This window comes from Podarcis liolepis (assembly GCF_965112155.1).
Source record: "Podarcis liolepis genome assembly, chromosome: 17".
NCBI lineage: Eukaryota > Metazoa > Chordata > Lepidosauria > Squamata > Lacertidae > Podarcis > Podarcis liolepis.
In genome coordinates this window covers 5,986,641-6,011,659 of record NC_139571.1, presented here as the reverse complement: position 1 = coordinate 6,011,659, position 25,019 = coordinate 5,986,641, and the positions used below count along the sequence as shown (strand labels likewise).

At 46.9% G+C, this 25,019-nt stretch overlaps 1 protein-coding gene and 1 long non-coding RNA gene across 3 annotated transcripts in view; one reads left to right on the top strand and one right to left on the bottom strand.

The window, feature by feature from the left end:
- PORCN (porcupine O-acyltransferase) overlaps positions 1 to 21,982 on the top strand; it is a 29,346-nt gene extending 7,364 nt beyond the window's left edge. The window contains exons 3-15 of one of the 2 annotated variants that reach the window (XM_083483109.1): positions 326 to 518; positions 1,169 to 1,212; positions 2,045 to 2,226; positions 3,211 to 3,341; positions 6,062 to 6,076; positions 7,571 to 7,585; positions 12,157 to 12,282; positions 13,513 to 13,613; positions 14,815 to 14,891; positions 17,945 to 18,008; positions 19,009 to 19,094; positions 20,144 to 20,254; positions 21,234 to 21,982. In XM_083483109.1, the coding sequence (XP_083339235.1) occupies positions 326 to 518; positions 1,169 to 1,212; positions 2,045 to 2,226; positions 3,211 to 3,341; positions 6,062 to 6,076; positions 7,571 to 7,585; positions 12,157 to 12,282; positions 13,513 to 13,613; positions 14,815 to 14,891; positions 17,945 to 18,008; positions 19,009 to 19,094; positions 20,144 to 20,254; positions 21,234 to 21,335 (1,247 nt within the window). In that variant the 3' untranslated portion in view covers positions 21,336 to 21,982. The remainder of the gene's footprint in view (positions 1 to 325; positions 519 to 1,168; positions 1,213 to 2,044; positions 2,227 to 3,210; positions 3,342 to 6,061; positions 6,077 to 7,570; positions 7,586 to 12,156; positions 12,283 to 13,512; positions 13,614 to 14,814; positions 14,892 to 17,944; positions 18,009 to 19,008; positions 19,095 to 20,143; positions 20,255 to 21,233) is intronic. The other variant, XM_083483110.1, reaches the window with a different exon arrangement.
- Positions 6,088 to 11,683, bottom strand: LOC310697025. Its single transcript, XR_014520878.1, has 3 exons — positions 9,366 to 11,683; positions 7,202 to 9,030; positions 6,088 to 6,977 (listed from the first exon to the last, which is right to left on the bottom strand). It is a non-coding gene; the product is annotated as an uncharacterized lncRNA (long non-coding RNA).
- Positions 21,983 to 25,019: the final 3,037 nt, after the last annotated feature.

The following is a 25,019-nucleotide window of genomic DNA, read 5'->3' as shown; positions in this document are numbered from 1 at the left end:
AGGAAGGAATACATAGTAACTGTTAAGCCTTTGAGATGTATGTAATGAATGAAAAAGAAAAATGAATAATATATATATAGAGAGAGAGAGAGAGAGACCACTCTGCAAATTGTAGCTCTAGGAGGGTAATTGGGGCCTCCTGACAACATTCTGCACCTCGTAACAAGCTGCATTTCCCACAATGCTTTGGAGGAAGCCATGACTGTTGAAGTGCTATGATACTGCTTTAAATGTATAGTGCAGATGGGGCCATGGGCAGCTTCCTATGTTCCCTGACCTTCTCTCCACCTGACCTCCATTTTCCTCTCTGGCCTTCTCCTCGCAGCTCTGCCATCCTACGTCAAGCACCTGAGCACAGTCGCCAGCGGCTTCTATGCCCTCTACCACTTCTTCCAGCTACAGATGGTCTGGGTCGTTCTCCTCAGCCTCCTGTGCTACCTGGTGCTGTTCCTGTGTCGCCACTCAACCCAGCGCGGCGTCCTCCTCTCCATCACCATCCTCATCTACTTGCTCATGGGGTGAGTGCGGGCGAGGAGCAGGGAGGGAGGGCTGCTCACAGGTTGCTATAGTCATAAGCGGTTGGCTGGATGAAGAGAGTAGTTAATGGGAAGCAAAGTGCAACAGAAGTTAAGAAGATCTGGACAACTGTGGAGCAAAGGTGGCAGCTTAGCAATAGGAGAAACCACTACTTAATATATATATTAAAAGAATTGGAAGGGACACCTCAGGGTCATCTAGTCCATGGGTAGGCAAACTAAGGCCCGTGGGCCGGATCCAGCCCAATCGCCTTCTAAATCCAGCCTGCAGACGGTCCGGGAATCAGCGTGTTTTTACACGAGTAGAATCTCTCCTTTTATTTAAAATGCATCTCTGGGTTATTTGTGGGGCATAGGAATTGGTTCATATTTTTTTCCAAAATATAGTCCGCCCCCCCCCCAAGTCTGAGGGACAGTGGACCGGCCCCCTGCTGAAAAGGTTTGCTGACCACTGATCTAGTCCAACCCCCTAAAATGCAGGAATCCAGCCCACAGCCGTCCCTGGGTGGGCTCGAACCACCAACCTTCTGGTTCACAGCCAGACATACTGACCCATTGCGCCACCTGAGGGATCATAACCATTTCCCATCTTTGACCTTCTCCCCTTCTTCCCCCGCCCTTCCTTTTTGCAGGGAGATGCACATGGTGGACACCGTGAGCTGGCATAAGATGAGAGGTGAGTGTTTTGTGGGTCTTCTCTTTCTAGGCCCTGATCAAGCCTTGGAGTATCGTGGGATAAGACGTTGGAGCTTGCTGGGGCTAGTCAATGTGTGTGTGTGTGTGTGTGTGTGTGTGGAATGTGCTTCCTTTCCAAAAACTTAAAGGTTGCTCCAAGTGCAGCGTTCGTACTTATCACTCTGCAAGGAACAGATAATAGGGAGCTCTGAGCAAGGAGGAGACCCAGATTCTGTGCCTGGTTTTGGGAAGTGGGAATGGAACCGATGGGACTGTGAGGCAGCCAGGGCTTTTGGGATTTGGCCCTGACTGGGTCTCAAAGGGAAGCCGGTTCTTTTTCGTAGGTTAGATTGGGGGGGGGGGAATAACCCAGGTGTTTCCTCCAGGCAGAGCATCTCATCTCCCCATGTGTTCCATTTATCTTTTCTACCTGTCACTACATTTTGCGGCTAACACAACATGCTTGGTTCTCATTGGTTTGGGGTTTTTTTGTAGGGAGGTGGGTTCTCTTTAGGGTTTTGAAATATATAGTACTTCTTCGACTCTTGAGTTTGGCTGCCAATAGCTCCTCCTTGTTTCTCAGTGGCTCTGTTTTGTCTACAATCCTATTGGCACTCAGCACTTGAGTTTTCCATTAAAAGGAATTACATTCCCCTCTTATTTGGCGGTCCCATTCAGCCACCATGGACTATTACCTTGGGGATATCTTTTCTCCATTTGCCTGATACTTTTTCAAAAGTCATGTCACATCTTGGGCAGTGAGGTCCATAGGTTACCGGCAAGCACTGAAGCACTGAATCTCTATTGCGCGTCTGTCTGCTCCCTCCCACCAGGTGCCCAGATGATTGTGGCAATGAAGGCCGTGTCTCTGGGCTTTGATCTGGACCGGGGTGAGGTGCCAGCCATCCCCTCCCCAGTAGAGTTTATGGGATATATCTACTTCATTGGGACTGTCATCTTTGGACCCTGGTTCCGCTTCCGCACCTACCAGCAGGCCGTGGAAAGCAGGAGAATGGTGAGCTCCCTATCGTGTGTTTACTCCCGGCACAGTATGGGGAACAGGGCCTGATTAGTTGGGGGTTCAGTAAAAGGGCGCCATCTTTGAATATTGGAAACCCACATCCATCCTACCCAAGCGTTCTATTACGTTATTATTCCATTATTATTATTATTATTATTATTATTATTATTATTATTATTCCCTGCCCATCTGACTGGGTTGCCCCAGCTGCTCTAGGCGGCTTCCAACATAAATAAAAACATTAAAAAAATAAACATTAAAAAGACTTCCCTATACAGTGGACGCTCGGGTTGCGAACTTGATCCGTGCAGGAGGCACGTTTGCAACCCGCAGCGTTCACAACCCGCAGCGCCGCATCTGTGCATCCACGGGTCGTGATTTGGCACATCTGCGCATGCGCAAAGCATGATTTAGCGCTGAAACCGGGAAGTAATCCATTCCGGTACTTCAGCGTGGTGCGCAACCCGAAAATGTGCAACCTGAAGTGTCTGTAACCCGAGGTATGACTGTACAGGGCTGCCTCCAGATGGCTTGGGGGTTGGATAACTCCATACCCTCCAACATTTCTCTGGTGAAAATAAGGATGTACTAAAGAAAATCAGGACATTCTAGAATCAAATCAGAATCTGGGGTGGCTTTTGTAAATCTGAGACTGTTCCTGGGAAATAGGAACACTTGGAGGGTCTGTATCCCTTGTTCAAACACGTTTTGATTTTGTTCTGTGACCGCCTTGAGTTCTCTGGGTATAGGGCAGTATATCAACAACCACCACTACCACCACCACAACAACACCAGCCTTATAACAACCACAACAACAACAACCACAACAACCACAACACCAGCCTTATATCTGATGAGTTGACATGAAAAGGGTCTTTCATTTCTATTCATACTAAGATAATGAGCTAAAAACAGTGTGAAAGACACAGGCCTGTGATGGTATTTTCTTTGTCTTTCTCTCTCTTTCCTCTCCTGCAGAGCTTCTCCTGGCTCCAGAAGGTCTGCCTGAGCTTCTTCCTCTGCCTTGTGTGCCTCATCATGTCCACTTGTGTGGCCCCCTATCTCTTCTCTTACTTGATACCCCTCTACAGCTACAAGCTACTCAGGAAGTAAGTTGGTTGCTCCAAAGAGATGCTCTGACCTCGGCCCCAGGCCCCCTACAGCTGGCCTACTGGGTTTGTTAGGGAATCCAGCCAGTAAGCTAATGGAGATTTTGGTCTCCTCACAGGCTAGATTAACCCTGATGGGAAGTGTGCTGTAGAGCAGGGCTCCCATAAAATGGTGGGCCCTAGTATATTTTTAATTCCTGGATGTTTTCAAAGGCAAGTGCACTTTATTGCCTGAGTTCCTCTCTTCCTCTAGGCCTCTGAATCATTCAGAGAGCTGTATTCCACTTACCGTATTTTTCGCTCTATAACACACACCAGACCATAACACACAAGTAGTTTTTAGAGGAGGAAAACAAGAAAAAAAATATTCTAAACGAAACAGTGGATGTATGATTTTTGTGGTTCATGCTGTGGCCACAGACATGTGATCTGACAGTGAGTTTGGAGTAGCCCAATGCAAAAATCTTGAGGATCCATGTGGATCCATGCTTTGTAACCACGGAGGAGGGAAGGAAGGGGAACCATGGATCCTCTGCTCACGACTGCAGCAGATCCCCCCCGCCACCCGCAGGCATTCGCTCCATAACACGCACAGACATTTTCCCTTACTTTCTAGGAGGAAAAAGTGAGTGTTATGGTGCAAAAAATACGGTACTTTATGCTCTTACAAAAACCAAAAAGCTCTCTTGCGAATACTGGAGGGGGGAGGAGGAAGGTGAAATAGGGTATATGGGATATGGTCCTTGACCATATATATCAGGTCATTTAATGCAGGTTAGCTGCCCCTTGACTGGAATCAGAGTGGCTAAACATAAGGAACAGGCTGAATGTTCTCCCCGTTTCTGTGAGTGTTTGTGGGTGAAGCTATTCCGGATTCATTGACCCAGGGTTAGGTTAATTAACATGGGGACTAATTAATATGTTTCCTGCTGTGGAAGCTTCTGAAAATACAATTCTGGGCAAAGTTCTCATGATGTAACAGTATTGCATCCCCTGTTCTAAAACTTCAGCTTCTAGCTCAGGCCTGCCCAACGTTATGATCTTTGGGCCTGGTGGGCCAAAATATGGCATTTGTCTTCCATCTGTGATGCTGTTTAGCACCTAGGGGACAGAGGGGATATGTTTTGTACAGGGTGAGCTACTCTAAACTCCGACCAGCAGCCATTCTGCTGCTGGCTATACAGTTCAGAAGGGCTTCCAGCCTCTTCCTTTAAAGCCCTGAGAGAATTGCTTTCACATCCACAAGCCATTTGGCAACTAGGACAGAAGTAATGAACCTGTGGCCCTCCAGTTGAGAGCTTTCCAAACTGTGAGTCGCGACACATTAGTGTGTCGGCTGAAGTGTGTAGGTGTGTCACACGAACACTCCCCACGCTCCTCCCAGGGTTGGAAAATGGTTAGTTTAACCTCCGGTTTGCTAGTAAAACCAAATGACTGTGTCGCAAAATGATGCATGTCTCAAAAGTGTGTCACCAACATGAAAAGTTTGGGAAGCTCTGGTCTAGTTGTTGGATGGCATCAGCTCCCAGGAGGCCAGTGGTTGAGGATGATAGGAGCTGTGTTTCACAACCTCTGGAGAGCCACACAGATTCCCCATGCTGGGGCTCTGATATGTGCCTGGTATCTTCACCTTGGGATAGTTATTGGGCCTTGGAATAACTGTAACAGATAAGGGTGCTGTGGCCCTTGGCTGTGGGTGTGAGAAACCTGTGGCCCTCCCGATGTTGCTGCAGGATCCCGTTTTAAGACTGACCCTGCAGAAACAGTACCGTACTTTTCCAAGTATAAGAGTATGTTTTTTCTCTTTTAAAATCATGCTAAAAAGTGGGGGTCATCATAGGGTGGATGTTTGATTGGTTGCTGCTGCAGCTGTCAGCAGCTATTGTGCATGTTATTGGTTGCTGTGTCAATGGGTGGTGTTGATTGGCTGATGCTCTGGCAGTTGGGTGAGCGATTGGCAGCTTCTGCCAGTGATGGGACAGACGGGAGGCAGATTTGGTGACGTGTGCGGGTGAGCGATTTTCGGCAATCCCCGCTTAAAAAGCTCAACAACCCTGGGTAATCCTTTGCAAAAAAAAAACCCTCAACAACTCTGTGCCATCTCCCCTCATATTCTTAAATCTGAGTCCCTCAAAATAGGGGGCGTCTTATAACGGAAAAGTACGGTACTTCTTCACACAAGGCACAATCAACTATGGAGTTTCTCTGCCATGGAATGCGGTGGGCCAAAAGTGGTTTGAACAAATCTGTGAATGAAGAGCCCATCAAAAGTGGCTGCCAGTTAGTTACTGGGCTAAGTGGTTGGTTTTTGGTGTGTGGGGTTTTTGTCAGTGAAGCTCTGTTGTGCAGCCTCTCGTCCCAGTTGCCCCTTCCAGTTCTTCTGTGTTAAAATTTTGCATTGGTACAGTGAACGAAGAGAGGACCCCAGGAATATTGAGGCATTTAACAAGTGCACTTCCTTGAATTCAGTGGGTGCTAGGCCAGGGAGAAGGATTTCAGCAGTTGTGGCCTTTTCCATCCATACTGGGAGAAGCAGACCTTTATCAAACGTTAAATCGTGTAAGAGCATTCAAGGGCAGGTATTTTAAATATTATTTGGAATGTCCTAAAGCCTGATGAGCTCCTTTTCTTTCTCTTTCTCTTCTGCGTTCTTTTGCTTCATTTCCTCTGCCCTCTCCCTCCCGGTTCTCTCTCTGTTGGGATCGTGCTACTTGCCACAGGAAGCGCAGAAGCAGGTAACACACCCCCCCAGCGCATCTCTCTGGCTGCCGGGCTGCATCATCTCACTCATTGCACAGCTGCATTCTTAACCTTCACGTGTCTTTTGTGGCTTCCATCAGTGGCAACCCATTTGTTCTGTCTCTTGACGGGAGGCACTGTGGGGTCATGGCTCCCTCAGTCTGTTCGCCATGTTCCAGACACGGTTTGTTTTTTTCTCTGTGAGGCCCAGCAACCGACGTATCCTCATTGACTCGCTTTGATTGTGCTCACTGTGTCTTGGCCTGTGTCCGGTGTGTCTGCTGTCCTTCTCTAGTCAGTGCCACTTGTGGCTGCTTTGCTTGACATTTCTGTGGTCTTCACCAATTCGCCCTGCTTAGGTCTGTGTCACCTAGTGGCTTTGAAGTAAGGCTTGGCTTTCTTTCCCCAAGTCTTGTGTAGTGTGGCTTATTCCATGCCTTGAGCACTCCGCTTCTTTCTGTGCAGTGAGGCCTAGTCTGCACTCGTGCCAGAACCTTAATCACAACCTACAAAGGCACTTAGCTCAATGGAAGACCCTCCGTCTGTAAAGGTGCCTGCCTTTAAAGTACCAAATGCTGGCATCAAACAACAGCGTGTGGCTACCAGATTTATGCAGCAGCGTTGTGTGACTTCATGGTGCCCGGGGCAGGCATGAACCCAGTGCCCCCCATGCCAGTGCCCCCAGTGAGGCCCAGCCCAGTGCTCCTCTCCCTGAGGGTTGGTTCCTCTGCCACAGAGAGAAGAGCGCCCCGCTGCACTGGGGGCACCTGCTTCCTGTGCCCCCAAAAATCCACGCCCAGGGCTATAGCCCCTCTGGCACACCCCTGCCTTTATGCTGTTCTTTGTGAGCTCCTAAGAAGTGTCTAGGAGGCCACAATGAGAAATAGGAAGCTTATTCTGATCCAGTACAGTGGTACCTCTGGTTATGTACTTAATTCGTTCCGGAGGTCCGTTCTTAACCTGAAACTGTTCTTAACCTGAAGCACCACGTTAGCTAATGGGGCCTCCTGCTGCTGCCGCGCGATTTCTGTTCTCATCCTGAAGCAAAGTTCTCAACCCGAGGTACTATTTCTGGGTTAGCGGAATCTGTAACCTGAAGCGTATGTAACCCGAGGTACCACTGTATTATGTTTTCAAGCCAGGGCTCCTGCCTTTTCCTGGCACAGAGGAAGAAAGCACCTTCTGTTTGACAAGTTTGTCATGCAGATCTTAATGAAAGAGCTGTTATTGAAATTTCTGCACTTGCACACTATCATACAATACAATACCCACAGGTCTGGCTTTGTTCAATGCAAACCAAAGCTGTCCAAATTACAACTGAAATCTTCAGCATATTGGCACTGCCAGCCATGGCTCTCTGTGGCTTTTTTTATAGTTCTGTGGTTCAGTCTATATGGAACACCTCAATGCCCCAATATCTACTGATATCTTTATTCTTTCCTCTCTGTTTCTCGCTCCTGCCATGTTCTTCCCCTCCTTGCTTCTGCCAGGAGCACCATGGTGAGGTGAGTCTTCATGGGGGCATCTGTTTCTTCTCTGACCCATTGTGTGGGTTTTGCAGAGGTTCACTGGCCTCTAAGGCAGGCAAGCAAAATAATCAAGGGGTTGGAGCAGCTCCTGTAGGGAAGGGAGGTTACAACATTTGGGGTTATTTTGTTTAGAGAAAAGGCAAGTAAGTCAGCAGGACAGTGTAGAGGTGGAGAACTTCAGGCACAGTGGGGAGAAAGTGGACTGGGAGAAGTTTTGCTTCCTCTCCCATAATATGGGAGCTCCGAGCCAGAGAAGCTGAATGTTGGAAGTTTCAGGATTGATGTGGCGTGGCTTCATACCAAGCAAGATGGTTGTCTAGCTCTTTTACGCTCTGCCCTTGAGAGCTCCTTTAACGCATCAAGTAGCAGTTATTCCAAACTAGTATTATTCCAGGATGGTTGGCTCATAGAGGGAATGCAATTGGCATTGAGCCGACAAAGGCTTCAAATCCCCATTTTGCAGAGTTAACACCATCGGAGGGATCTAAGAGTTACTGCTGATGCTAAGAGTTATCTGCTGACCTGCATGTAGCTCTTATCTCTACTAACCAGAAATTCTCCGTGAATCAAGAATGATTGTTTGGGATTACTAAAACTGCTAGGGAGATTTTTGGCATGAACACCTGTCACCTAAGAAAAATGGAGAAACGAAAAATTGTGACTTGAGATTTGCAGTTACGTCTGGAGGAGCAGTAGTACATGGGGTACAGATCCCAGGATCAGATCCCAGAATCTTCTCGGGGGCAGGGGTGGACCTGTGTCTTTGGCTCACTGACTTGAAATTACCAGTCGAAGTGACTTCTCTAGACATTGAACAGGTTTATCAGGCTGGGGGGCTCACAGGGCAGCCAAACACAGGACTTAGTGCTATGATTCTAAAGTTAAAGGAGCGGTACTTGAAGGTGTGCATAAATGTTCACATGATGAAATATGGGGAGAGCACAATTCTGATTTTTCAAGATTAAAGTTAAGGGGGTAACCGGGTTTTAGACCCATTACTGCTGCAAAAGGGGGTGAGTATTAAGTGGGAGGGGGCTTCCCTTTCAAACTGGCTTCCCGGCATAAAGATAAGTTCTATACTGCACCAACTCTAAGAGATGCAGGTGTGCTACTATCCAAAGTACACCTGGAAGTCCCAGAAGGGCTGCAAGGATCCTATCCCAGCTGACAACAGCTAGGATAAAGAACACAATAAAACATTATGTTTGTGCATGTCTGTTTTCCTTGCCCTGGGAACAGCAGAAGGAGCGCTCTGAAAGCAAGAACCTTTGGACTGCAACAGCCCGCCCCCCAGGAGCTAAGAAAGAGAGCAGAGCCACCGAGTGATATCCATCAAGGCCCTCTCTTTATATTCTTGTAATGTCCTGGTTTATCTTTACCCTGGTGGGGGATTTTTGTTTTCGTTTTGTATACAGTGGTGCCTCGCAAGACGAAAAGAATCCGTTCTGTGATTCTCTTCATCTAGCGGTTTTTTCGTCTTGCAAAGCAAGCCCATTGACGGATTAGCGCTATTAGCGCTATTAGCGGCTTTTAGTGGCTTATCTGCTGATCGGATCAGCTGATAAGCGGCTTAGTGGCTTAGAAAAAGGGGGGAGGGAAAAAACCAGCAGGAACTCGCAAGACATTGTCGTCTTCCGAAGCAAGCCCATAGGAAATTCGTTTTGCGAAGCACCTCCAAAACGGAAAACTCTTTCGTCTAGCGAGTTTTCCGTCTTGCGAGGCATTCGTCTTGCGGGGCACCACTGTATAGTTTAACTGTCCCCATTTTTTACTGCCACCTCACACTGCATTATTGCCCTTTATTATGAAACATTTCTTATGATCTGGCCCTTGGGGGGGGCATCTATACCGCCAATCTTATGTCGTCAACCCCCATTGCTCGCCCTCGATTATATAAGGAGTGGATATACACCTGATCTTCAAGGGTGGCATAGCTGATCCCTCAGCTCCCTTTCTGAAGCTCACCCTGGAGTTGATAGAAAATCTATTTTACAGAACAACACTCAAAATCTGGAGGGGCTCCGTCAAAGTCTTGGCTCCAACACCCTCTCTTTTTACTCCATTTGGAGAACACCCTCGTTTTCAACCTACTTTTGAGAGTGGTCACTTTGGTCATTGGGCAGTCAAGAGTTTCTTCCGTGTTTTGGATCGGTTAGAGGGCAACGAATGGGCAGCCGTGCCTGAAGCTCATTGGCACTCCGGTGAACGGTTTTCAAATGGTGCAAATTAAATCTTTTAGTGCACTTGTCCTTAGAACGCAAGGCCCGCTCAGAATGCTTTTATGAGCACATTTGTATGGGCTTGTCTGGAAACTTGAAAGGGGCGGTTTCTATTGGTAAAACTTATTGGTGTTTCGCAACTTTCAGACTAGTTGCAGGACCTTAGCCAGACCTGGCAGAGTACACGCAGAATCCACGGAAGCAATTGGCGACCTGGCTGCAGACAGGATAGATGAAGCAGGAACCAGGAACTTGTAGTTAGGTGTTTATTATATACAGTGGACTATTTACAGGAACAGAACACGGATCTTTTGCTAGCTCTCTCTGACACGACTCACAACTCCTACACTGACACAAAACTCTGAACACTGAACTCCTGAACTAACACATTCCAGTTAGCAGGCCATTAATTATCACTCCCTTGAGAGAGCTTGACCAATCAGGGAGCTACCTCCATGTCTCTGTTATCACCAGGCAGGCTTACTCCTTCACATGACCTTCTGGCTGTCTGCCAAACCTTAATTGACTCTGTGTGAGTAGCTGTACGTACACAGATTCCCAACAGTTTCTTTATTGTAAAGTACAAGGGATTTCTGTCGGAAGAGGGAGGGACAGCATCTAGTCTGAGAGAGGGAGGCTGATCTGGGCAGAAATATTGATGAAGGAAAGTTGAGAGTCCAGTGAGGCAAACTCCGCTCAGTTTCAGCCAGAGTTAAAGAACTGGTGCATCAGGTGGGTCTCTGATGATACAGTGCACCTGTTACAATGGGAAGAGTAAACCGAAATCTGCCCATGCAATGCTAGTGGGGTTGCTGCATATTGGGCATGGACTACCACAGATGGTAGTTGTGCCTAGTAGTGGCAGCTTTTCAGACCTGCGTTTTTCAGGAAATCTTGGTGATTGTTTCTGCAGCTTATTCTCTCAGACCCAGCTCTGACTCTGTTGTCTGCCTTTTCATCAAGTATGAAACAGGTGATCTATGAAGAACTTAGCCTTTTTTCTTTTTTAAAGTGGCTATTAAGCTAGAAATCCTTGGAGTTCTCATTCTCCCTTTGCTTTGGAGGGTTGCTGGGCAAAGTGTGTCAGATTTGCTGGTGTAAGAGTCTTGCTAAGGCTTCTTGAGTCAAAGGTACCTGGTGGCCTCTTCTGGTGTTTATTGGTTGTATGGATAGCTAAGTCGGACCTCCTCTCTCAAAACCCAGCTTTGAGAGGCATTTTATTTGGGACTGTGACCACCTACAAAGACAAGTACAGTCAAACCTTGGTTGTTGAATGGAATCCGTTCCAGAAGCCCAGTCAGCTTCCGAAATGTTTGACAACCGAAGCACGGCTTCCAATTGGTTGCAAGAGTTTCCTGCACTCAGCAGAAGCCACATCAGACGTTCAGCTTCCAAAAAACTTTTGAAACCGGAGCATTTACTTCCACGTTTTCAGCGTTTGGGAGCCAAAACGTTCCAAAGCAGAGCCGTTCGGGAATTGAGGTTTGACTGTATATCCTATACATACTGTATTTATCGCTCCATAAGACACACTTTTTTCCTCCTAAAAAGTAAGGGGAAATGTCTGTGCGTCTTATGGAGCGAATGTGTGGTCGATTGCTGGCTCCCTTTCCAGCCCCACTACCTTGCCCAGGCCTCCATTGTTGAATGTTCTGCAGACGGAGGCTGTTTGTTTCCCCAGCGACAAGTGACTGGCTGATTAGATTATCTGTCTGGAAACTGTAGAAATGGCTCCCTTTCCTTTCCTAAAGAAGCTGCAGAACTGTGAGTTGAACCCCATAAAAACAGGATTTTTTTCCCTTTGCAAAGTAAGCTCAACAACTGTGAGCTGATCCTCAAAAAAGGGGCTTTTCCCTTTTGCTGATCCTTAAAAAACCGGGGCTTTCCTCCTCTAAAAACTAGGTGAGTCTTATGGAGCGAAAAATACGGTGATGTGTTCTTTGCAGCCCTGCAGTGCTGTTCCATAGTATCCAGGATACTAATTGTAGTTCCAATGTGGTTTCCCCCCCCCTTCATTTCTTGTATTATTACCTGGTTTTTACTTCCTGGCGTTTTAATTGTTCCCCCTATCTAAATAAAATAAAGAGAGCACTTCATACGGCACCATGGAATTAGATGGCTTTAGAAAAGGATTAAACCAATTCATGGTCGGGAATAAGGCTGTGTTCCGCTGTCAGAGGCAGTATTCCTGTGAACACCTGTTTCTGGGAATCACCTGCTTGTAGGCTTCTCATAGGCATCTGGTTGGCCACTGTGAGGACAGAGAGGCCTTTGTCCTGATCCTGCGGGACTGTTCTTACATCCCTGTGTCTTGCTGTTGCAACGCAGCTGGCTTCGGGCTTACGAGAGCGCTAGCTCCTTCCACTTCAGCAACTATTTTGTGGGCTTCCTGTCCGAAACAACGGCCACGTTGGCAGGGTCTGGCTTCACGGAGGAGAAAGACAACCTGAAATGGTGAGTGTTGTTGCAAGGGGGGGGGGAGAGGGGGGGTGCCTAGGATACTGTACTAAAAATGTAACCTCCTTAAATCCCACAAATAGGTAAATCAGAAAACAGGTCTTAAAGTAACTTTTTATGCATAGCTCGGTCTGCTGGAATAGTTTTTGCAAATGTGTTAAATGTGGGCAGGTTCCCCCCTCCCTGGTTTGTTTTTTGGTGGGTAGCTATTAATAATAATGGCTTTGATTCAGACTCAGTTGAATTTAGTCTGCAATCTGAACTGTACTTACCTGGGAGTTAAGCTCCGTTGAATTCAGTGGGACTTACTGCTGGCTAGACATGATTCGGATTATCGCCTCCTGTTGCCAGGTCAGTGGAGGCTTTCCATGAGTCCAAAGATTCCCCCCTTCCTGATTTCTTTTTCTTTTTAAATAAAATATTTTTTATTTTTAAAAAAAATTTATTGAAGAATTTCAACATAACAAATTGTCAAGCCATTTAAGCAATTACATTATTTCCCCCCCCCATTCCTCCCTGTCGCTCCCACCGAAGACTTCCCTCAGCTCCCCTCTCTGATTTCTTTGCACATATCGCTCTCTGCATATTATAAAATTGTACATACATTGGTACCTCTAGATATGAACAGGATCCGTTCCGGAGCCCCGTTCGCTTCTAGAGGTAAACGTATCTATCAACGGCGCGTCTGCGCACGCGCGCATCGCTTTTCACCGCTTCTGCGCATGATGTCATTTTGAACATCTGTGCATGTGCAAGTGGCAAAACCCGGAAGTAACGCGCTCCGTTACTTCCGGGTTGCCACGGAGCGTAACTCAAATGCGCTCAACTCGAAGCATATTTAACCTGAGATATGACTGTATCTTTATTATGTCTATCATATGTTCACCTAATAAATTTGCAGATGTTTATTCAAAACCTGCCAAGGAGTCCAGTTCATTTTGTTGTCTTTTTAGATAATTTGTGAAAAGCTCCCATTCTTCCTTAAAGTCAGTTGTCGTTGTCCCACAGTTTGTATGTCAATTTAGCCAGCTCTGCATAGTTCGTCAGTTTTTCTTGCCATTGTTCTTTCGTTGGGATTTCCTCATTCTTCCATCCTTGTGCAATCAAGACTCTTGCCGCTGTTGTAGCATACATAAATAAATTCTTTGTTTTTCTTGGCAAATCCCTATCAAAAAATGCTTCCTGATTTCTGGCCTGCATAATGATTTTATTCCCTCCTCCTTCCAGGGATCTGACAGTGTCTCGCCCATTGAATGTGGAGCTGCCCCGTTCCATGGTGGAGGTTGTCACCAGCTGGAACCTGCCCATGTCCCGTTGGCTGAACTCCTGTAAGGATGTGTACACCTGCTGTGTTAGTTATGTGGAGCCTTAGAAACAGGCTGCACGAGGACCCTCAGCCGTGGGCATCTGTGTCTGACTCGCCCCTGACAATGGCTCCCTGAGGAAGGGAGGTCAGTGACCCCTTATGGCAGGGATGGGGAACCTGTGGCCCCCCCAGAAGATGCTTCCCAGCATAGTTAGGTTCTTGGGTCTCCCATTGTCTTCACCCCCCTCTTACTACTGGGAAGGGGGATGTAGAATACCCAGAACTCCTCTCTATTGCTCTAAGTATTTACAAATCCTGGGGGTAGACTTGAGATAATATAGTAGGGTTGATCCACACGTGCAGATTGGGGAGTGGGGAAAATATTTCAGATCTGTGAGCCCTGAAATGGACTAAGTTATCTTCTCATCCAATGCTGGGCATTTCGACAGATCCAAATCTCTTTGCCTCTCACTAGTCAAGAGGTAAAGGAGCCCCTTTTAAGTAGGTTCTGGGCTGGCAAAAAAGGAAGTACTTCTTCACACAAGGTGTGATTTACCTGTGGAGTTTCTCTACCATGAAATGTGATGGATTTAAAATAGTCTGAACCGATTTGTGGAGGATGAGCCCGTCCAAAGCTGCTTGGCAGGATGGCTAAATGGAGCTTCCTTGTTAGGAGGCAGTCTACCTATGATTTCCATATGATATGGTTAAATGACAAAGGTAAGGCTACTGCAAGCTTCCCAGAAGTGTCCAGGTGGCCAGTATTGGGAACAGAATGCTGAACAAGATACATAGCGAACGTGCACTCTCCAGATATTGTTGGACTCCAAATGCCATCAGCCTCGGCCAGCATGACTAGTGATCAGGGGTGATAGGAGTTGTAGTCCAGCAAGATCGGGAAGAGCCACATTTTCCTTTCCCTCAAAATTAATCTCAAACAGCAAGGCTGTTCAGATTCTTAAGTTTGTGGAAGCGTCATGCCCTAGAACTGGCCAGGTATGAGAGATTCTCAGCAATCCAGTGCTATGTGGGAAGAAGAGGAGTGACAGCTTCCAGAAAATACTTTGAAACTCAGTGGCCGAGTGCCTGGAACAGATAAATGTAGTAGCTTGAAGTAAGTGCCTTCTACTGCATCTCAGTTGAGGTGGGGAAAAGCTGGCCAGGGCATCCAGTAGGAAGCAGAACGTTTTGTCCCATCACTAACTTTCTCCGCCTGTTTCCAGATGTCTTCAAGAACTCCCTGAAACTGGGCACCTTTTCAGCAATCATTGTAACCTATGCAGCTAGTGCCCTCCTACATGTGAGTATCCCTTTACAGAAGCCGCTATTTCCCGTTCCTTGGTCGCACCCTGTCATGATGAAACATGTACTGATTTGTTTATCACAAACATTTGTGCCCCATCTTTCTACCTGTAAGAGGCGCCAAGGCAGGTCACAATCACATGGATAGTCCCCAGGCATTTTGGCAGTATTTCACCCCGCCTCTGGGTGCTGCCTAAAGTACAGTGGTGCCTCGCAAGACGAAAAGAATCCGTTCTGTGATTCTCTTCGTCTAGCGGTTTTTTCGTCTTATGAAGCAAGCCCATTGAAGGATTAGCGGATTAGCGCTATTAGCGGCTTTTAGCGGCTTATCTGCTGATCGGATCAGCTGATAAGCGGCTTAGCGGCTTAGAAAAAGGGGGGAGAAAGGGAAAAAAACCAGCAGGAACTCACAAGACATTGTCGTCTTGCGAAGCAAGCCCATAGGAAATTCGTTTTGCGAAGCACCTCCAAAACGGAAAACTCTTTCGTCTAGCGAGTTTTCCGTCTTGCGAGGCATTTGTCTTGCGGGGCACCACTGTAGGTTGCTTTGCCCTGCTGCAAGGCAGGACTGGCCTGACCATCCCTCCCTTTCACTAATGGCTACTCAGGACAAACCTGTTGACCTTCATCAGTTTCCTTCCCAATATGCACCAAATGGCTGCCAGGCAGAGGTGGAAATGGCAGCAGGTGACAGCTCCAGGGTGCTCTAAGTGCTATATATGCGGTCTTGACTATGCTACCACTCAGTGGATTTGTAACTGGCTGGCTGACTGACCGAACCCAAAGGGTGCTCATCAATGGTTCCTCTTCATCCTGGAGAAGAGTGACTAGTGGGGTGCCACAGGGTTCTGTCTTGGGCCTGGTCTTATTCAACATCTTTATCAACGACTTGGATGATGGACTCAAGGGCATCCTGATCAAATTTGCAGATGACACCAAACTGGGAGGGGTGGCTCACACCCCAGAGGAAAGGATCACACTTCAAAACGACCTTGACAGATTAGAGAACTGGGCCAAAACAAACAAGATGAATTTTAACAGGGAGAAATGTAAAGTATTGCACTTGGGCAAAAAAAATGAGAGACACAAATGCAAGATGGGTGACACCTGGCTTGAGAGCAGTACATGTGAAAAGGTTCTAGGAGTCTTGGTTGACCACAAACTTGACATGAGCCAACAGTGTAACGCGGCAGCTAAAAAAGGCAATGCAATTCTGGGCTGCATCAATAGGAGTATAGCATCTAGATCAAGGGAAGTAATAGTGCCACTGTTTTCTGCTCTGGTCAGACCTCACCTGGAGTACTGTGTCCAGTTCTGGGCACCACAGTTCAAGAAGGACACTGACAAACTGGAACGTGTCCAGAGGAGGGCAACCAAAATGGTCAAAGGCCTGGAAACGATGCCTCATGAGGAACGGCTAAGGGAGCTGGGCATGTTTAGCCTGGAAGTTAAGGGGTGATATGATAGCCATGTTCAAATATATAAAAGGATGTCATATAGAGGAGGGAGAAAGGTTGTTTTCTGCTGCTCCAGAGAAGCGGACACGGAGCAATGGATCCAAACTACAAGAAAGAAGATTCCACCTAAACATTAGGAATAACTTCCTGACAGTAAGAGCTGTTTGACAGTGGAATTTGCTGCCAAGGAGTGTGGTGGACTCCTTCTTTGGAGGTCTTTAAGCAGAGGCTTGACAACCATATGTCAGGAGTGCTCTGATGGTGTTTCCTGCTTGGCAGGGGGTTGGACTCGATGGACCTTGTGGTCTATTCCAATTCTATGATTCTATATGGAAAAGAGGCACTGTGATCCCCTGCCAAGCCCGGAGGAAGAGGCAGATGTCTATGAGATACAGGCTGATCCACTCAGAGAGGAACCTGTAAGGACAGGGCCTGTTTACCTTCCTTGAGCTCAGAGGATGAATCCCCGGTCATCTCCAGCCCCATGTAGAAGCCAGCGGTTGTAGAAGCAGAAAAAGTCATTTTCTAGAGCTCAGACAGCTCCTTCAAGAAGTCAAGGATAACTGCAGTACAGTGGTACCTCAGGTTAAGAACTTAATTCGTTCCGGAGGTCCGTTCTTAACCTGAAACTGTTCCTAACCTGAAGCACCACTTTAGCTAATGGGGCCTTCTGCTGCTGCCGTGCGATTTCTGTTCTCATCCTGAAGCAAAGTTCTCAACCCGAGGTACTATTTCTGGGTTAGTGGAGTCTGTAACCTGAAGCGTCTGTAACCTGAAGCGTCTGTAACCCAAGGTACCACTGTATAGGTCTTGCCAGCTGCCTTAAGGCTTCAGCTCTTTGCTGAAACAACATCACTCTGTAGCTGCAACAGGAGAGAGAGCTGCAGATGGGAGGGCCCACTGGCAGCTGCCCATGGTCCTGAATTCCCTGATCTCTGCTGAAAGAGACTCCGCATGACTTTGCCAGCCCAGAAGAGATTCTGCTCTTCCCTTGTAAAGGTAAAGGTAAAGGAACACCTGACCATTAGGTCCAGTTGTGGCCGACTCTGGGGTTGTGGTGCTCATCTCGCTTTATTGGCCGAGGGAGCCGGTGTACAGCTTCCGGGTCATGTGGACAGCATGACTAAGCCGCTTCTGGCGAACCAGAGCAGCGCATGGAAACGCCGTTTACCTTCCCTCTGGAGCGGTACCTATTTATCTACTTGCATTTTTGGAGTGCTTTTGAACTGGTAGGTGGGCAGGAGCAGGGACCGAACAGTGGGAGTTCACCCCGTCGCAGGGATTCGAACTGCCGAGCTTCTGATCAGCAAGTCCTAGGCTCTGTTGTTTAACCCACAGCGCCACCTGCGTCCCACCCTCCCTTCTGAGACCCCCCAAAAAGAGCTTCTTGCAATCAGCAAGACTTCAGGGGAGTGGGCACTATTGCATCGGGGTCCAGAACTGCCATTTGTCTTTGCTTCATTAAGCCTCTTCTTGGGAGGGGAACACCCTTAAAAAGCAGTTAGTTTTCTTCAAGAATGCAAGCAAGACACAACCCCTGTCCTGAGATTGCTGCTCCAACTGAGGAACTGTCTCTCTTCCTCTTCCTTCCTAGGGGCTGAGCTTCCATCTGGCGGCTGTGCTGCTCTCCCTGGGGTTTATCACTTACATTGAACACGGTGAGTTCCCTCTTTCCTTTGGTTGGGGACCAAATCTGGGTGGTTCTTTACCTCCATCTAGCCTTGGCCCAGAAATTGGCCCAGTTCAGACATAAAGACAGGTCATGGTTTGTTACATGCATGCCCCCTCCTCCCCTTGCTCCCTCCCTTGCGCTCGGGGGGATGGCATTCAAAGCTTTCTTTTGCCGTATGTAACAAACCACAGTGATCGGTTTAATCCAAATACAGGAAACTGTGCTTTGAATAAACCGCAATCAGTTAACAAACCATGATCCTAAAACCAGTATTTAGGCTTTAAGCAGCAAATACAGCTCTTGAGCACAGCCTCTCACATGCAACCACTTCTTTTCTTTCTTTCTTTCAATAATTTTTATTGGTTTTACAAAATAAATCACGATTAACATTTTTCAATAAGATCTAAAATAAAGCAAGATTCTTCCAAATCTTAGGACTTCCCTCCTCGCCTCCGTGGGTCCTTTAAGTATCTTAATCAACTGCATATTATAGTTCATCCGAATTACAGTTCTCCAATATATCCAAAGTTGATGTGACATTGCAAGTCATTCAAAGCCTGCCAAAGAGTTCAAGTGTTTACACTGTTCTTTTAAGTACAATCTATATTTGTCCTATTGTCTATTGAAGTTTTGATCTTCCTGATTTCTGTTTTTCTTGCAGTCAGTCTTGCAGTCTCTGCATAGTCAAGTAATTTCATCCTCCATTCCGACTTTGTCAGTATCTTGTCTTCTTTCCATCACTGGGCAATCAACATCCTTGCAGCTGTAGTCACGTACATGAACATGTACCTAAAATTCCTGGTCTTTCAAAAAAAGTTATTTTTTAAAAATTCATTATATATCATTTCCCATAATTCCTTTGTCTTTTTACAATTCCACCATGTATGTTAAAAGGTGCCCTCTTTCCTTACATTTCCAACAGAGATTTGAGTTAGTTCTATACATTTTCGCTAACTTTCTGGGACCACCGCTTTCTTTTTGCCTAGTTCTCCGGAAGAGGCTCGCCGTCATCTTTGATGCCTGCATACTCTCCAAGAGGTGCCCGCCAGGGTGTTCACATCGCCACAACACGGTGAGATGGGCCTTGGGTTCTGAGGATCTACAGGCACCCCTTTATGCCGCCACACCAATGGTCTGGCAGCTCAATATATACAGTGATGATACGATACGATACGATACGATAATCTTTATTGTCATTGTCCCATACAGAACAACGAAATTGAAAAATCTACACAAGACATTAAAAAACCAACAAGCCTGCTATCCCAACCTGGTTAGCCCCCTAAAAACTCTGATACCCCATTTTTAAATACAATATACTCCATAGAGACTCCTTATACTGCTTTTAAAACCAAAATCGCATTTGGATAGAAACTGTTTCTCAGGTATAACCCTATACCTTCTTCCAGAAGTCAGAAGCTGAAAGAGATCATTTCCAGGGTGCGCACTATCCTGCGCTATCTCTGCAGCTTTCTTATGGCACCAGGAAGCATAGATTTGATCCAAGGTGGAAAGCGTGCACCCAGTTATTCTCTCTGCTTTACAACCCTGGACAGCATTGTTTCCCCCCTGACCGTGCAGCTCTGAAACCACACACAGAGACCATAAGTTAATACACTCTCCACAGTACAATGGTAAAATGCCATCAACAGGTCCTTTGAGAGATTGTTTTTCCGAGTGGACACTCGGGTTGCGAACGTGATCCATGCGGGAAGCACTTTTGCAGCGCTGCATCTGCCCACGCGCAGGTTGCGATTCAGCGCTTCTGCACATGCGCAAAGCACAATTTAGTGCTTCTGGACATGCGCAAGTGCCAAAACCCGGAAGTAACCCATTTTGGTACTTCCGGGTTTGGAGCAGTACGCAATCCAAAATTGCGCAACCCGAAGTGTCTGTAGCCTGAGGTATGACTGTATAGTCTTCCTGGTGCCTCAGGTCTCAGGCGGACGTCTTTTCTGCTCTGTCTCCTGCATTCCCTTTTTAGGATGGGGGTGGGTGCAGCTGAACATGCCAAGTGTGCTCCTTACTCCTCGCTTGGTTCCATCCCTGCCGGTTATAGCAGAGTGATTCCTGGTTGGGTGCACCTGGACTGAGCCTCCACTTCTTCTTCTTCTCCTGCAGAGTCTTTGGGTTTACCTCCTCAACCTGCTCTTTGGAGCGCTCGCCATTTTCCACTTGTCCTACCTCGGCTCGTTATTTGACATGGATGCAGACGACTCCGTGGAAGAGCAGGTAAAAGGGGCAAAGCCCAGACTCAGTGGGCAGTTGTGGTGGCCGTACTTTAGGACAACAACAACAAACCTATGGTTACATGAAACATGCTCAATAAACACACAAGACGTAACCGGCTGTACTTTTGAATAAATAAGGGATACTATTCATTATATCAAATTGTAGATTCCAACGGAAGTCTCATAAAGTTCAACGAAAAATGCAGAAGACCCTGTGGATCAGTTCATTCTCTAGTCAGTTCATGAACTTTACGAGACTTCTATTGGAATCTACAATTGGATATAATGAATAGTATACCTTATTTATTCAAAAGTACAGATGGTTACGTCTTGTGTGTCTATTGAGCATACTTTAGGACAGGCACATCCAGCTCCCAAGAGACAGCGGTCTACTCACAGTATAAAAAGACCGGCTGTGATCTACCCATTATCATTGCCAGGAGCTGTGGAGCTCTTTTTAGGAGAAGATAGACCAAAGTTGTTGAGCTTTTTTAAAGGAAAAAGTGGACCAAAGTTGTTGAGCTTTTTGGGGGGATCAAAAAGGAACACTAAGGCGATAGTAGAAACATTGAAGAAGCAGGACAAGTCAAAGTTCCACGCCACCCTATGCAAGCTCAAAATCCAGAGCCCTATGCCTTTTGTCATCTGTTCTACTCAATTTACTTTATTATATTTGCGGCACCCTGTAGCGCCCCCTAGGCTCAGCGCTCAGCATGGCAAAACTGTTTGCGCTGCACTAAAGCCCAGAAGAGTTTTTTTCTGGTAAGGAGGGATTACTTACAAATTATGCTATTTTTGGAAAAAGAAATTAAATGCCGTTCTGTGGCATAGGCTGGGCCCACTGATTGCTGCAGAAATATTGTGATGCATTGGGGGGGGCAGCTAAACTTGCCTGCCTGGAGTCTCCCTCCCTTTCAGCACCTCCTTCTTTGTCTGTGTTAAGCTTACATTTGTAAGAACTTTCTCTCCTTACCCTGCAGGGCTACGGGATGTCCTACACCATGCACAAATGGTCTGAGCTGAGCTGGGCCAGCCACTGGGCAACCTTCGCCTCCTGGGTCTTCTACCGCCTCATCAGCTGAGCTGCGACCTCGGTGCCGACGGGGCAGAAGTCCAGGAAGGAGAGGCAGAACCTGCAGACCTCGTCTCCTTCAAGGAAGTCGGATGCCGTCCCGGGCTTGTGCACCCCTGGACATGCTGGCTGGCCCCTTTCCCCCCTCTCGGGACACTTACGGAGGGAAGGGGCCTCTGGGCAGGGCATACTGTGTTCTGCCATGCGCTGGCAGGCCCTGACCCTATGCCCTCACAAAAGGAAGAAAATCAGGTCCCATGTGGAAAGGGGCTGCTGAGAAAGGTGGCCCAGACACACAGAGCTGGTCTTGCTTTTGGTTTTAGACTTCCTTCCCTCCTTCTGCCCCCATTTCATGATGGTTTGGGGACACAACATCCCCCGCCCCCCTGGGAAATTGTCTGCCCATCTTGGGGCTCCCTTTAATGACCAGTTGTGGAAGTTGCAGCACCGTTTCTCCTCCTTGTATGATTTAAAATGTGATTGTTTTATGTTAGAGCTGTTGCCCCACATTCTCCCCATGCATGCTCTCTTATTAGCTCCTTTTGCTCCCTTGCGGCTGACTGTCAGAACTGCACCGGCTGCTGTCATGGCATCCCTGGTTTTTGTTGGGATTATGGGCACTTTCTTCAGTAAAGTCTGATGATTGGTTGATTGTAATCACCGTCTCTTTTAAACTGTATATGGGTTTCTGTCGTCTCCCCTTCGCTGTCTCTGAGGGAAGGGCAGGGGATGCAGATTAAGGAGGTTATGGTACCTGCGTTTCCAAGTAGGGCCGGCCCACCCATGAGGCAAGGTGAGGCAGCTGCCTCAGGTGGCAGGATCCACAGGGACAACAGAACCAACCTCCAAGGAATACAGTCATACCTCATGTTACGTTTGCTTCAGGTTGAGCATCTTCAGGTTGCGTCCCGCAGCGGCCTGGAAGTATTAGAAAGGGTTACTTTCGGGTTTCACCGCTTGCGCATGAGCAGACGTGCAAAATGACGTCGCGTGCATGCACAGATGTGGCGAATTGCAACCCGCAGACGTGTGTTGTGTTCTGCTCACGTTGCAAACGGGCCGCCGGAACGGATCCTGTTCGCAACCAGAGGTACCACTGTACATCGCCTGCTGTTGCTGCCACTGCACTCCCTCCTTGTTCCCAAAGTGGATCTTGAATCCTTCCTTGTTCCTGATGTAGATCTTCACTCGCCTGTTCTTCCCTGGCAGGTGGGGGGCACACAATTTTGTGGTTTGCGTCAGGTGGCAAAATGTCTTGGGCTGGCCCTGTTTCCAAGACCTCGCTTTTCAAAGGCTTAGGGATTTTTGCAGAAAGAATAAAAAGACAGGGAGCAGAGGGCTGGATGGCCAAGGGGCAGGAAACTATAGACATGCAGAGTGATCAATGGGAGCCGTGCAATGAACTGAAGCTTTGCCTATTCAAGACCAGTGGAATTCCTGTTTATTCCAGTTCTCTTCCTCTGCAATTATACGGACTACAAGCTTCTTCCATTGCCTCACCCCCCGAAAACTCAGATGCTCAAGTTACTTACTCCATGCCAGATTATATGTAGATGCTCAGAATACATACCATAAAAGCTATATTTCAGAATTTTATAAAATGGAATAATTATACTCCCGGGTTCCATGCATGTTACTGTTGGTTAGAGTCACGGCTACACCTAAAAATTTGCATTAAAGGCAAGGGGAGAGAAGGAACATTGCACCTTCCCTTGATTGTGAATAGATCAAAAGGCCCCTTGAGTAGGTTAAGGGTAAAGGGACCCCTGACAGTTAAGTCCAGTCACGGATGACTCTGGGGTTGCGGCGCTCATCTCACTTTATTGGCCAAGGGACCCGGCGTTTGTCCGCAGACAGTTTTTCCGGGTCATGTGGCCAGCACAACTAAGCCGCTTCTGGCGAAACCAGAGCAGCACACGGAAATGCTGTTTACCTTCCCACTGGAGCGGTACCTATTTATCTACAGTGGTACCTCAGGTTACATACGCTTCGGGTTACAGACTCTGCTAACCCAGAAATAGTACCTCGGGTTAAGAACTTTGCTTCAGGATGAGAACAGAAATTGTGCTCCGGCAGCAGCGGGAGGCCCCATTAGCTAAAGTGGTGCTTCAGGTTAAGAACATTTTCAGGTAGGAACAGACCTCTGGAACAAATTAAGTTCTTAACCTGAGGTACCACTGTACTTGCACTTTGACTTGCTTTTGAACTGCTAGGTTGGCAGGAGCAGGGACTGAGCAACGGGAGCTCACCCCATCGCAGGGATTCGAACCACCAACCTTCTGATTGGCAAGCCCTAGGCTCTGTGGTTTAACCCACAGCGCCACCCGTTACAGGGCACCAAATCTTAAACATGGATTCCTTTGCTTCATCTTTACGTTATCATCTTGCAAAAGTCCCAGTACTATTTGGCAGGTTCCATCCTACAACTTGCAGCTGTTTAAGTGGTGTAGTTAACTACCACTGATGTAATCCCTTCTATTGCAGCAAAGGTTTGTGAGTTTGATACCTGTACCTGCAAAAGGAATGGGTGGCCAAAATTAAGAAGAGGCAGAAGCAGACAGTAGTCACCCTTGGAATAATCCTGCAGCTCAGAACATAACTGCACCTGGAAGAAAAAGCTAAATATGGATACACCCTAGAAGCTGTTCCATGAGCAGAAAAGATGAGGCAAAGAGTGACAGAATTGATTCTACTTTTTCAGATCACTAGGGTAGTGTGGGGTTGAAGCTCCCCTTGTTTTTTGGTTTTCAAAACTCCCTACAAGTACAAAATACCACAGTATTGAGCAGCCTGACCTTTTAAGTGGGGGAGCAAATCACAAATGCAACTCAAAGCCCTGCAGTCTGAAGTGGGGTGAAGCCTGGTCTACCACCTCAGCGTTCTGCTACATCTGTGAAGGCAGACCTACAAAGCAGTATAGGAAAGCTAGTGGTCGAAAGAGTTCTCTTGCGCTTTACCTATTTCGGACTATTTGGAGCATGGGGGCTATAGGCAGAGGACAGGAGCTGCAGGCTGAAAAAGGCCCAACTCCATTTGCCTGGGAGTAAACCCCACTGAATTCTTTTTTTCTTTTTGAGTTGAAATTGAACTTTATTGAACAATCAACGTCAACCTACATGACAATACATAATACAATATTTACAAACAAGATACACAACCTACACATATTTTACAGAAAAGAAAAGGAAAAGAAAGAAAAAAGATGAAGTATATAAAATAAACCTCCGATTATTCTCATTGTACTGTTTCTTATTTTGTCGTTTTACCCACAATGCCTTCTTGTTATTTTTGTTTTCCTAGAACTTTTCATACTATTCTATTAGCCAGTATGTTACAAGAATCATTCAAGGTCTGCCAGGAGAATTTTGTTATCACAGTAATTTTTCGAATACTCTTTAAATAAATATCCATTCTTTATTCACCTTCTGCATCAAATATACTCGTAACTCTAACTCTGACAGGGAGAGTTAGAGTTAAAAGCCAGTGGATTCAGTTGGCATCACCTCTGAGTAGACAGGGTTAGAATTAATTGCACTGTAAGCAGCGAAACACTTTCTACATGAGGCTTTGCAGAGCGCCCGCCAGCCAGTATGGAAGGACTGGGCGAGTTAGTTTTGATTCATTGGCCTGGCTTGCATGTAACATTAAGCCATTATTTGTTTAGCCAAAGTCTGGTTGAACACATGAACCTAGC